Here is a 13763-nt window from a genome sequence, read left to right as displayed (position 1 = left end):
CTCGTAATGGAGGGCAGGGTTATGGGGTGCAAAGTGGCCGCTGCTAGCCGGCCTGATCGGTAGACACTCTGAAGTGATCCGCCGCCATCGGCAGTAATGCTCAGTGTCTTATGACGAAACTGGAAATGACCAGGAGTTCCACATATGGAGACAAATGTAAATTTTCTCTGATTTAAATGTTAATCAGCTTTCAGTGTCTTAATGACCCCCCCCCCCCCCCCCGCCTTTGTTTCTCATTGTGTAGATGGCTTTGGAAGATTCGGAACAGAAACATAATCGTTTACATTCCATTTTCACGGAGCTAGAAGACTTGTCAGTGATTTTTGAAACAGATGACTTAGCACAGTCCATACAAGAGTTAAGCCGACAGGTAGCAGCTTTACAGCAAAACATCATGGAGAGCCTCCCACAGATTCAGCGGATGGCCGATGTGAGTTGGCACCATGGAGATGTGACTTCTTATTTTTAATTTATGTTTCATTGGGTACATTAGAGTTATACTGCCAATCAACTACTAATTATAGGAAGACACACTGATCTGGTACTGTTTGTTTTTCATTTGTGTTCTTATTTCTTGAATTATATTTTATTTGACTTTGCAACCTCTAGTGCAACTACAACAAAAAATCTTATCCACCTTCTGAGTCTAGAAGTGGACTCTTTAAAGGGAAGAATCCTGATCAAATAAGCCCAGTGTTTTCTCTTTGTCTGAGAGGAGATGTTGTTGAGGTAAAAGATTAGCAAAGAGGTAATTAAAACAGATAACCTCCCAAGTCTTCACCAATAGCAAATATTTATTGAGGGACTGCTAGATGCCAGCCCCTGGATTTTTAAATAACTTTATTTATTTTAGCTTGAAACATAATGCGGTATTTATTTAAGGATTAAGTACCATAGCAAAAGCAGGAACAGTTAGTCTTAATTATTTATCTTTAGTTTCTCAATTACATTCCCTACATGACACGTAACTTCAGGGAATAATAATATTAAATGTTCTTAGCAATGCATATTCCAAAGGTTTTAAATGCTTCTACAATTTTTTATGGAAATTATCCTAAAATACATTGTATACTTTTATGTACCTTTTTTAATATAAGGTGCAGATAATAATATCAATATAATTTAACTTTTCCTTATAATTTGGATATATCACTATAAAGTTATTATACTTACTGCTTTACTTGTTTATAGCTGTTTGTCCTATATTGAGTGGCTCCAAACTGCTATAATTTCAAACCCTCAGTCTGTTTCTATGTAGCTGTTTCTCTCCCCTTCACTATTAGCTGAATTTTTTATTGCTGCAGTATATCAGCCTTGAGATCTAAAGAAAAGGTCTGAAGGCCCTCTTAGAGTGTGAGTGGACTTCAAAATGTGGGCTTTATTTATAGCACATATCTCAGCATTTTCACTTTAAAATTCTTGGCCAAATTCTAGAGGTTGACCTTGATAAGAGAATAACCCTGGACAAGTGACTATTGTTTAAATTAATCTGAGTCAGTCATGAAGGAGTTCGGGACTCTTTGACTGGCCACCGCTCGTTAGGTCATCGGCAGGAAACCCTGACCCTTTCCCAGCTCCTTGTCTGTTCGGCTCCCAGGGCGACTTTATCATTCGACTTGAAGTGGTGGGAATTCACAAAATGCTAGGCCCACTTGTATTCAAGTGTTTAAACACATTCCAAAGATAAACCTAAAGAGATGATAGGTCATGGAGGATTTGCTTAAAAATTAATTCAGATGTGTACCACAGACGGCCCCCAACTTACCATCGTTTCACTTAAGATTTTTTGAGTTTGCGATGGTGTGAAAGCGATACACACACATTCAGCAGAAACCATACCTCGGGTTTTGAATTTTGACCTTTTCCCAGCTAGCAATATGCAGTAAGATTCTCTCTTGTGATGCTGGGCCGTGGCAGTGCCCGCCCCTCCCAGTCAGCTTCCCTGTAGTGTTAGATACTTTTGCCCAGCTGTAGGCTCCTGTAGGTGTTCTGAGCATGGTTAAGGCTCAGTCGACTCTGATGTTTAGTAGGTTAGGTGTATTAAATGCATCTTCAACTTAATGATATTTTCAATTTACAATGGGTTTATCAGAGCATGAACTCATCATAAGTCAAGAAGCGTCTGCTCTTTTGCTCCCTCGGTATAAGTAATTGAAAATTGACTTTATGAGGATCTTTAGCCCAACAGTGTGTGAGCCATGCTTTGTAGTGTGGTATGTTATTAGTAGAATAACATTTTTTATTGAAAGCAATCAACATTATCTGAGTAGCACCTGTTTAGTTTTTAAGGGCTATTTAAGTGGCAAACATATTTTGGTTAAATATCAGAATAAAATGAATGGCAATAAATTGTGTCGTATAGATTATTAACCTACAGCATATACTGCATGAGTGTTTTTGTTTCTGAAACTCTAGGATGTGGTTGCTATTGAAACTGAGTTAAAATCAATGGAGAAAAGAGTTTCAAAAATCAAAGCTATTCTCTTATCAAAAGAAATATTTGATTTTTCACCAGAAGAACATCTCAAGCATGGGGAGGTAAGCATGGATCCTTATTTAAAGTATTTTCTCAGACCACTCATTATGTTTAGGTATGTAATAAAAAGTATTTAGTCTTGCTAGGGTAATGGCACAATAAATTTGAAAGAGATATTGTGAATGACTATAAAAATCATGTTTTAAATCACATAGTACTATCTATATGAAGATACTTTCGCTATAGGTTATTTTTTTACTTAATTGCTTCTAAAAACTTCAAAGTTTGGAAGTTTTGCTTTCACGTAAACCATCGTTGTTTAATAGTCCAATTAGCTTGAGACTCTAAGTCTGGAGAGCTGAGTTCCAGCCCCAGCTATGCTCCTTCCTGACTCTGTGACTCCGAGCTGTTAGTTAGCGTTTCTGGGATTGTCTTTCATATCTGCACGCTGGGGCATTGCAGTGATTGCGTTAGGCACTTCCAATGTACGTAGAGCCCCGAGCACTAAGTGGTTAGGAGCTTCTGCTTGGGGTCAGGCAGCCTGGGTCTCATCCCAGCCCTGCTCTTGACAATCTGACCTCGGCTCCGTCTTCTAACTTCTGTGACCCATTTTCTTCACCTGCGAAATGGCAGGTCTGATAGCTACTTCCCAGGGCAGTTGTGAGGATCCAATGAAATGATGCACATGAAGTCCTTTGCAAAGTGAATAATCTCTTCTCATTAATTATGTAAATCCACGTTTCTATGGGTCAGGTGTCATGAAAGCAAAGTAATTACACCTTTGGGACGTATCCCTTTTGACAGGACAGTTCTGTTAATTCATAAGCATTTTTTGAGGACTCACTCTGTGGGAAGGCCCGTGCTAGGTGCGGCTGCTATGACAGTGAGTACGTGCTGTGCCTGCTGTTACACCACTCACTGCCTGGTGACAGTTCACAAAGCAAAACAACAGTTCTAAGGGGGGTGGGTGTGAGGGGGAGAGAAGGAGGGAAAGGGTTGTCTACTTGCATAATTTAGAGCTAGGAAGTGACTCTTGCCCCAGGCATTTTTTCCTAAGAACTTTAACTACCAGATCAAAAGTAGTATAATAAACCTTTTCAATCTGAGGTAAGGAAATGTTTTAAAAATCAGAACTATGGAGAATAAATTATACACTATTATAATTTTGAACTAGTGGCCCAGTGCTCAAATTTGCGTATGGGTGGGGTCTAGTCAATTGGGGTGGGGCCAGCTGGGGGAGGGGCCGCGGGCAGTTGGCCATCCAGCCCTACCCTCTGATTGAACTCCTGGTCGAACTCCTGGTCGAGGGGACAATTTTTATTTTAGCCTCTTATTATATAGGATAATTGGACTTTGCAGTGGCTGTAGTTTTCACGTGTGAAACATGTTATCTGATATAATTAAGGTCATACTTGAAAATATACATCCTATGAAGAAAACCATTGCTGAAATAATGTCTTACCAAGTGGAACTGAGGTTACCCCAGACGGGAATGAAACCCCTGCCTGTATTTCAGCGGACAACTCAGCTTTTACAAGATATAAAGCTGTTGGAAAATGTGACTCAGGAACAAAATGAGTTATTAAAGGTGAGTAGTTTACAAGGACAGCCAGCTTATTGGGTGAGCAAATTCAGAAACTGGTTTTGTTTTCAGTCTCAGAGGTTGGGTAGATTAAATTCCCATGACGGGAAGGTGCTGCCTGGGTTGATCTCTTTGGCCTCTTCCTGTTCCATTACCCATTTGATGTAGAGTGTATATCTTCTTGTTCAGATGGGGCTAAGGTCATTTTCTCAGCTCTTACTCTGGTTGAAGCATAGTTATGGCCTATTTCATTCCATTTTCCAGTTATTGAAGACCTACGTGGATAAGATGCCGTGGGAAGAGATTAAACTTGAACAAAGCACTTGCAATCTCATGAGGCCGACAGACTCATGCAGTAGTCATCCCCATATTAATCTCTTCTCATTATAGTCACTTTCCTATTCATCACCTTATTTTATTCTCAAGCATTTGATACATTTTATTTTTACCTATAAGGAGACTAGTTTCAGAAGGTAGACGACTCGCTTAATGAACACCAAGTTAGTTTGTGTAGGGATTCAACTGTGCACAAATGGAGACAAGAATTTGAGTTTCTAGATTCCGGTCTCTTTCTTCCAACAGATGACCTCTTTCAGTCTCTCCCTAGAAGTTCCTTTTCCCCCCTTACATTTGGTTTGAGTTCCAGTCTCAAGTCAAGCATCATCATTAGATAGAAATTGCATTTCACTTTGGTTTGTATATTCCTACAGCAACAGCCACTCTCACAAGAACAGAAAGTTGCTAAAGAGCCTTAAATCCCACACACTTTTTTCAACCCCCTTGGTAGGATCCCCTTCTCCTGCGTTTCCCAATTATGGATGAGTCAGCGGTAGTTGGGGGAAAGGTTTATTTTCCCTTTCCCCCAACTACCGCCTGATTGTAGGAATAAAACTGCTATTTTTTTTTCTCCCTCTCAAATTTCATTCACATTTAGGTAGTCCCTCTGTGTTCCCCTAAGATTTTAAGGGCACTGTAATCTCTAGATTGAGACTTAACTCCTCTAGTCTCTCTGGCCTGGCTACTGATTTGCTGACGTTATTTCCTAGCACCCCCAGGGAGAAGATCTGGCAGTCAATGTACTATTTTTTTTTAATCCTCTCTGAGGATATGTTTAATTAGTTGATAGAGAAAAAAAACAGCAATGAGAGAGAGAAACATTGATCAGTTGCCTCCTATATGCTCCCTGGCTGGGGGGATAGAACCTGCAACGTAGGTATATACCTTGACTGCGAATCGACCCCACAACCTTTTGGGACAACGCTGCCATCAACCGAGCCACTTGGCCAGGACTCAATGTACTATTTTTTAATAATATAAATAGAAGAAACCAGAACAATATATAAGATTTTTAAATTTGTTTATTTATTGCTTTCGAGAGAGAGGGAGGAACATCAATTTGTTGTCCCACTTATTTATACACTAGTGACCCGGTGCACGAAATTCCTGTACTTGGGGGGGGGGGGGTCCCCCAGCCTGGCCTGGCCTGTGCCTTGTCATTATGCGGGAGCCCTGCGGTCCATCACCCCAAAGATGTAGGCCTCCATGAGCCTCACATCCCCAGGGACGGGGATGTGAGCCTTAAGCAAGTCCCCGATGCTGCAAGTCCCCGCCCACCTGTGCCTGCTGCGCATGCAGCCTCCTGGCTTATTGGTCGTGAAGCTTGAGAGTGTCATGACCTTTAGCTCTTCATTATATAGATTCATTGGTTGCTTCTTGTATGTGCCCTGACCAGGGACTGAACCTGCAGCCATGGTGTATCAGGACGACACTCTAACCAACGGAGCCACCCGGCCAGGAGATATATAAAATTTGATCTATTACTTTTAATTTTCTGTGCTTCTTGGTCTCCTGGTCAGTAAAAGAAAATAACGGTCCTAACTGTGCTCAAAAGTGGCTTCTTCAAAAGATGAAAGAGAGGGAAATAGAAGACAAAATTATATTTTATGTCAAATTAGGGATCAAACTGTGCTGCTAAAATTTTCCACCTTACTGTGTTGGTGGAAATCAGATGTCATCTCATAATTCAAAGCTAAGGAAGCCAGTGAGAATGAAAAGCATTAGAATACGGTCCATTTATTTTAATTCCTACTTTAGATATTGGAAGTGCCCTCGTTGTGGAAAACGAGACAAATTACTTTGGGGGTGAGTAATGGATGTTGCTTATTAGAGAGGGCTGGGGAACAGGTGTGTGCAGTGAACATAGTTATTCATTTCCAGCCTGCAGCTAAACGTATGGTTAAATATTAAAGAAAATACAAGGAAGAATTCTGTGTGGGTCTGAAACTTTGTAGTTTAAAGGACATGTTGCTTCATTGTGGAGCATACCAAGGAAATTCTAGACTTGCTTTTGAAGTCCATTTCTTCACTTCATCATACTTTGATCATAGTATTTATGATCAGCTTCAGGCTCTACTGCTCACTTAACACTAGATTCCAAGTATTGTTCTGGTTAGTTTTGCTATATTCTGCCAACTCACAGACTGCTCTCGAACCCTCAACCTTTTACTCATAAAATATGCCTTACTGATCCCAGTGGATACCCGGTGAGGGTGTGGCTGGAATGGGAAAACTTTGTTATGTCTCACATTACATGCCCTTTCTACTCTGATTCAGTAATGTCACCTTTCTGAGAGGAAAGCCTCACATGAAAAATGTATTTAAGTGGCATATGCAACTACCAATAATTTTATAAAATTTAGCAACTTTTTATTAGCCTCCATAAAATGCTTTCCAGAATAAGCCCAGTGAACGAAATACTTAAGAGCAAGGGTGTGCCCGATATCTGTAAAGCATGAAGGTCAGGGGGCAGCTGTGCCAATGTTGTCCTCTATATTTAGGCTACCATTTCTTTCTTTTCTTCTTTTAAAATATATTTTTATTGATTTCATAGAGGAAGGGAGAGAGAGATAGAAACATCAGTGATGAGAGAGAATCATTGATCGGCTGCCTTCTGCACACCCCACAGTGGGGATCGAGCCCACAACCCGGGCATGTACCCTGACCAGGAATCAAACCATGACCTCCTGGTTCATAGGTTGATGTTCAACCACTGACCCACACCGGCTGGGCTAGGCTACTATTTCCTATTGAAATCTGTCTGGGTGCATATTTGCTGTAATTGATTGGAACTTGTGATGGGACTGGACATTGGAAGTAGTCCATTGATCTCTTCCTTAGATGTGACAAAGGTTCTTTTTGGGATTTATTTTATAGATAGCCATAAAACAGACTAATGAATGTGATGAGGAAATAGACCACTTGAAAGAGATCTTAAATAATTATTCAGCTGAGCTCTCTCCTGAAGATATGTCACCAGACCAGGCTGCCAGTGTGCCACAAGTACAGGTATGTTTCTTCCATTCATTCTACAACCATTTGCTCAGCTGTTGGTGTCTACAAGCCTTTGTGATAGTACAAGTCTTTTTCCTCCATTTTTCTTCTAATTGAAGGTGTTTTAGGAGTGTGTTTACTTTCCATTCCTCTTTTATAAAATAGGTGAAAATAATTATCAGGTGTCCCAGTCCACAGCTTTGTGCAAATTGACCTGAATTTGCTCTGATACTGAAGACGCTCATGTAACACAGGATGTTTGGACAACCTGACTTTCCGGCTAGCTTTCTGGGGTAGGGGTCACGCGGTGTGGGCTGACCTTCAGAGGTCAAGACCAGGTCGCTGCTATAATGAAGAGCTCCATGTACTAAGTAGTATTTCCTTATGCCATAGCTACCAGTGTCAGGGGGACCCACTTACAGGGGTTTGCATGTTGACCCTCTACTGTAGGGGTTTTTCCATTTTGTCTTTTGAATCAGAACTTCTATAAAGAAAAAAACACCTGATTGTATGGCAAGGATTGTAGAGAGCTGCTTTTTTCCCGCCATCAAGTTTGGGCAATTGCTGTGGTATCCAAAGCCAGGTTGCACCACTTGCTAGCTTAGCTGTGAGACCGAGGGCACGTTACTTAACCTCACGGGTGAACCCGAGGAATCCAGGTGACACAGCTGCTAAGTAATGAATGCAGTAAGGCAGACCCAATATAACAAAGACTCAATACTGTAAAAATGTCAAATTTCCCTTCACATTCAAAAATTTGAGCCCCCCACCCCACCCCAATGAGGCTGAATTTATGTTGTATCTACCAAAATAGAAAGAAGTTAAAGCTCAGAAATGTAAAAAAATATTTGGTTATTTTAAAATAACAATAATAAACCCATTCCATATTAATAGAAATAACAGTTTTATAGAAGGAATTATATTTTCCAGAAAAAAAATGCAGAGAGAGGAGTGACAGAACTGTACAGCTTTGCAAATCTCTTTAAGGTCTGGCTGGCCAGGTTCTCATCTGCTTCTGCATTCCATCCGCTGAGCTCTTGGTTTTCTTTAAAGTATATGAAACAATCCAACCTCTCAAGACATGTGCATAGAAAGGGGAATGTTTTAATGACCCTTCTGAATAAGTGTCGATATTCTTTGAAACCACACTAACCTCCAACAGGCAGAAGTTACTCACAAGTTTGGAACCAGAAGCCATTCAGTGAACTCTCCATATCTGACCTGGTCTGTCTTGTGCAGGGCGGGGCAAAAGTAGATTCACAGTTGTGAGTACGTGAAACACAGAGTTTATTCTTGTATTATTAATTAATTATTGTATTATTTTCCATACAAACAACTGTGAACCCACCTTTGCCCCACCCCATACTCTGAATGGATCTTTCCACCATGAGTGAGTTTATGACATCACGTGTGGTCATTTGGATAATATTGTTTCACTAGTTGTGCAGTCTGACTGAATGTTGACATATTTCAGTAATTAATACTAAAACTTTTACGTTTATTAGCATCTATCTCTTTAGAAAATTTTTTTAGTATTTACATAATAAGTATGGTTGACCAACTATTTTCTTTTCAAGAAAAAATAGTGTTTTATGAAAAAAAAATTAGCAGTTCAGCTCAAAACTCAAATAATCACACGAGTGCTTTTCCTCAGCCCTCATACTTTGTTATATAGTAGAAATGCTGTAAGCATGCTCCCCACTTTGTCACACAGAATATTAAAAATACAGACAGCCCTCGGGCTGCATCGGACTCGACGTACGTTGTTTCATGGTTACGTCGCCATCTCCCATTTATTTATTAAAAAAAAAAAAAAGTTCCGTCATTTCGACGTATGTGCATATGTGCGTTATGTTTTTTATTATTTATTTACCACAAGTAAAGGTCAGGAATTGTTACCTTTCTTTTAAATTTCTTTTACTGTTTCACTTCATTACTGCTGTGTATGTGCTCCACGTGAGTGACGTAAGTGCTTATGTAGGTGGGTTCCGACTTACGGCGAAAATTGCATTACATCAGGCCATAGAAATGGATCGCCGACATAACCCGAGGACCTACTGTACACAGTCTTTACCAAGGATATTCTTAAGTGAAACTGGCTTTTTTTTTTATATAGTTAAGTATGACAGTGAAGACTCTAACAACTACTAAAATAGCTATTGTTCCTCCTGATTCGTGTAAGATGCCGTAGTTTTACCCACTATTGCTTTTGCAATGAAAAATCACACAGTGAAAAATGTCAACACAGCGAAAAAGGCGAATACCATTTTAGTATCACTGTAAAAATGACATGTCCCCATGGAGTGTAGACCCGCGGGGACTGCGGACGCCATGCTGAGGCGACTGCTCAGTGCCTCCCGCGCCTCACGCACGGGCTCTGCAGGCGCTGGTCGTCCACGTCTGTCATCTGATGGCTGTGGTACGGCGTTCGCCGGTAGGCACTGTGCCCATGAGGTTTAGTGTTTACTCCGATTTAATTCAGTTCTCATATCACAAGAAGTTTACCTTCAGACAGAATGAGGTGTTGGGGTTGGGATGTGTGCAGGAGGGGGGCAGCCATGGCGGCTGGTGTCTGGAGGACCACGTCTGTGGACCTCAGAACTCTCGCTTACAGGTGTGGACACGTGCAGTTTCTCTGTCCGCAAAATAATGAGTGATTCTACGAATACCTGGAGGGAGGGAGGGAGGGAGGGAGGGAGGGAGGGAGGGAGGGAGGCAGGGAGGAGGGAGGAAGGAGGGAAGGAGGGGAGGAAGGAGGGAGGAGAGGGGGGAGGGAGGGGGGAGGGGGGAGGGAGGGAGGGAGGAAGAGGGGCTTAACGAATACATACAAAACAAAATTCAAATGCATGAAGGTTTGTAAAAAAGGAGCAGGATGTCTTATGATGCAGCACTTACTGCAAAGCTCAGGCAGGCAGTGATGGCTTTCAGGGGTGCTAGAGAGGAGGATGTCGGACTAGATGACACCTGCTGTTCTTCCACGTATATAATTCTGTAATCCTCATAGACAGACAGTGGGCATCTCATTTTACCATGTATAAGATGTGTAATCCCACACAGCCATCATACAAAGTCTTAAAGTGCTGTTACTAAACTCGGAATCGCCTGTCATTCCCATAGTGAGTTCCACTTCGCACTACCTTTATTAATTCCCATTGGGTAAGAAGCTTTGGCCGTGAGGAAAAGTAAATGAATTCAGTAAAGAAGGCTTCAAAAGCAATAGTAAACGTGTGAGATTTCTAACCTTGTTTTCTCTCAGTGGTTCCCAAATGTTAGTCTGCTCAAGGGCCTCCTGGGTGCTTGGGAAAGTGCAGGTAGGTTCCCGGGCCCTGACCCTGTGGATTGTGGCCAGTGAGTCCTGTGGCCTCTAGAGCCCTGGCTTCCAACCACGGGCACACATCACAGACACTCATGGAGCTTGTCACACGTTTCTGAGCCTCCAGAAATTGACTGACAAGGTCTAAGGTGAGGCCAGGGCATTCTATAAGCCTCCCCAGGTCATTGGGAAACGCAGCCAGGATGCAGAACTAGTCTGTTCCGGGAGCAGCTCCTGGCTCTGCAGACCAACATTACAGACAAATCCTCACCCCCTGTGCCCACGGAAGCAGGCGCCTGCGGGCACGCCCAGCCTCCGACATCCTCAAGCAGTGCACTCTCTCTGCACAGGGAGAAGTCGAAGGCATTGAGAAGCAGATGATGAGTCTAGACCAGAAAAAAGAAGACCTGCTGGCGGACTTAAAGGCTGCCGTACTCAACCTTCACCGGCATTTACAGCAGGAACAGCAAGAATTAGAGAAAGGCAAGGAAATGCTGTCCGCAGGAGCGTCGGAAGATGAAGGCGTGGCCGAGAGGGATGTGTCCGAGTGGAAGGTGGGTATGACTGTCATGAATGCTGGTCCCTCGTTCCATAAGAGCTTCACATGGGTAGTCATTTGCACCCGGAACACCTGTGGCATCTGGGCCTATGGCCAATTGGAGAGGAATTTTAGAAAGTCGAGCTACTCCATGTGAATCTATGTCTTCAGGGAGCGTCTGTTCTGGGCTTCACAGAATTCTTATGCCCGAGTTCCTTATGGAGCTGCTGCTGAAGTTCCACAGGCAGGTGGGTGGGAGCCACCCTTTGAATCTCTTCTTACTAAACAGCCCATTGCAGACTCCAAAAGGAGGCCAGCACCTCTCCCAGCCCACCCTGAGTCCACGGCAGGGAAGCACATTTTTTAATTGTTTGGTAAGGAGCCACACAGGACGAGGCCAATGACAGGGAGATGAGATTTGGCTGAGTCATGGTGTGGGTCTGGAGTTGCCAGACCCAGAGGGCTACGCGTGTAGGTGGGCATCTTGGATAAAGCGAACTGTTGAATGAGCTTGGCCGTAAGTGTCCGTGCCCTGCCTTTCAGTTGAACCGAAGAGGCTCCCTGCCGGTCCTGCCAGCCGTCAAGGAAGAGGCGGAAGAGAGCTCCCCGAAGAGCGAGGTAAGGACAATGAGTCTCTCGTCAAATTTTGTGGGAACCAAAATCTTCTACCAGAAGGTCAATGGGAAGATCTCAGAATGAAAGGGAACACAGAGATTTTTTAAATTAATGCCTGCATTTTATAAGGGGGATTGAAGTAGTTCTCTTCTGTCATTAACGTTGTTTAAGTGCCTCTACACCTACTTCCCGCCAGCGTGGGATAAATGTGATTCGGACGCTCTTGGTGGCGGAAGGGAGATGAGGTTCTTTGTCGTATCCTGACTCCTGAGTACTTTCTCTGAAGTTTGGAGAGAGTGCTGTGTGGTTGCTACTCCTGCTGTGCCTTTCAGAACTTTATTTGTTCATACTTGACAACAGCATCGCCAAGGACAGGAAGAGATGTGTTAGCAACTAATATGGATCCTCACTAGAGCATTTGAACTGGTTGAACGAGACATTTGCAGTTGTCTTTCCTGATTCCAATTTCTATTTCATACCCTAAAAACTAAAGTTATAATGGATCTGGTGCCAAAAGAAAAAAATCACAGAAATTTATATTTTTTGTCTCACATACAACGACCAGTCATTTCCCTGCTCATTTCATAGATTGTTAAATAGCTCCATTGTCACACGGAACAGCCTGTTTCCCTGTAGCACCGCTCGGGCTCGGGGAGCTGAGTACAGATGTGCTCTGCTCCAACCATCAGACAGTCACCATTTGTGTTTGACCACAACAGCAAACATTCACGTTCATCAGGCTGTTATATTACAGTTAGCATTTAAGGTTACATTTAACAAAGTGGAGTAAATTCCTAAAGCAGTTTTAATGTGAGCTGACTCCCACCTTTTTTTAATCCTCACCCAAGGATATGTTTTTTATTGATGTTTTTAGAGAGGAAGGGAGAGAGACAGAGAGAGAAGCATCAGTCAGTTGCCTCCCATATGCACTAAGACCAAGGATTGAATTCGCAACCTAGATATGTGCCCTGACCAGGAATTGAACCCGCAACCTTTTGGTTCACAGGATGACATTCTGTCCAACTGAGCCACCCGATCAGGGCTGACTCCTAATTTCTTAGAGTATTTTTTAGGCTTTAGGGAGAGCAACCCCATTTGGAGACATATGATGTAGTGAGCCAGAAAAAGAGATGAAAAATAGGGGAGAGGTGGAATGAAGGCTGCAGTTATACTGCCTGGCCAGCGATGCTTTGTATAAAAGGGATGCTGGTTATAATGGTAGGAAATCACTTCCCTCTGCTGATCCATTGATTACCGTGTTAGAGCGGAGATAAAGCGAAGCCATCTTCTGCGTCTTGGTCTTTCCTCTGGAAGCATGACAAGGACGGGGAGGAAGATACAGCATCCTCGTCCTCTGGAACGATCATTCAGGTAATGGTGGGCGTGGCACACGATGGGGACAAGGGAGTGGGGGCGGGCAGGGGTGACAAGGTGAGACGTCAAGGGAAAGAGCTTCTTGTCTGGAAGAATGCTTAGGGAGGGAGCCTGTTGGGCTGGAAATCGAAAGCCTGTCACCATTACCTCTGCACAAATGCAAAGACCACCAAGTCCTTCCTTATCACTTGCATTTCTATTTTACACTCAGTGATGAAAGGAGAGTATTTTTCTGAGGAAAACTCAGTATGTAGCAGTCCAAACTAACAAAACAGAAATCTCAGAGGAGCACCACAAAAGTTCACCCTAGTGTTTCAGAGTGTTTAACACGCCTCTCTTTGGGGGAGTAGCTGGGGGAGGGGTCTCTGCATAATCCTTTTCTTGAACAAAGTAGGGTATGAGATAAATGAATGAATTGGAGTTTTTTTGTTCCTACTGACCTTCTAAATCTCCTCCGATCTCTCAGAACAGAGGGTACATGCCCTCACTTTAGAAAATCATAAGCTGACATAAACACAGTGCTTTTGCCTTGTTC

The 13763-nt window shown here is 42.7% G+C and overlaps 1 protein-coding gene across 1 annotated transcript in view; it reads left to right on the top strand.

The window, feature by feature from the left end:
- Positions 1-13763, top strand: part of SYNE2 (spectrin repeat containing nuclear envelope protein 2) — a 310564-nt gene that overhangs the window by 194782 nt on the left and 102019 nt on the right. The window contains exons 58-64 of the mRNA XM_081090284.1: positions 245-430; positions 2416-2538; positions 3882-4064; positions 7272-7403; positions 11052-11255; positions 11783-11857; positions 13118-13225. Of these exons, the coding sequence (XP_080946410.1) occupies positions 245-430; positions 2416-2538; positions 3882-4064; positions 7272-7403; positions 11052-11255; positions 11783-11857; positions 13118-13225 (1011 nt within the window). The remainder of the gene's footprint in view (positions 1-244; positions 431-2415; positions 2539-3881; positions 4065-7271; positions 7404-11051; positions 11256-11782; positions 11858-13117; positions 13226-13763) is intronic.

This window comes from Myotis nattereri, assembly GCF_964212035.1.
Source record: "Myotis nattereri genome assembly, chromosome: 1".
Classification (NCBI taxonomy): domain Eukaryota; kingdom Metazoa; phylum Chordata; class Mammalia; order Chiroptera; family Vespertilionidae; genus Myotis; species Myotis nattereri.
Note: the sequence above shows the minus strand (reverse complement) of the source record. Positions and strands in the feature narration are given on the sequence as shown.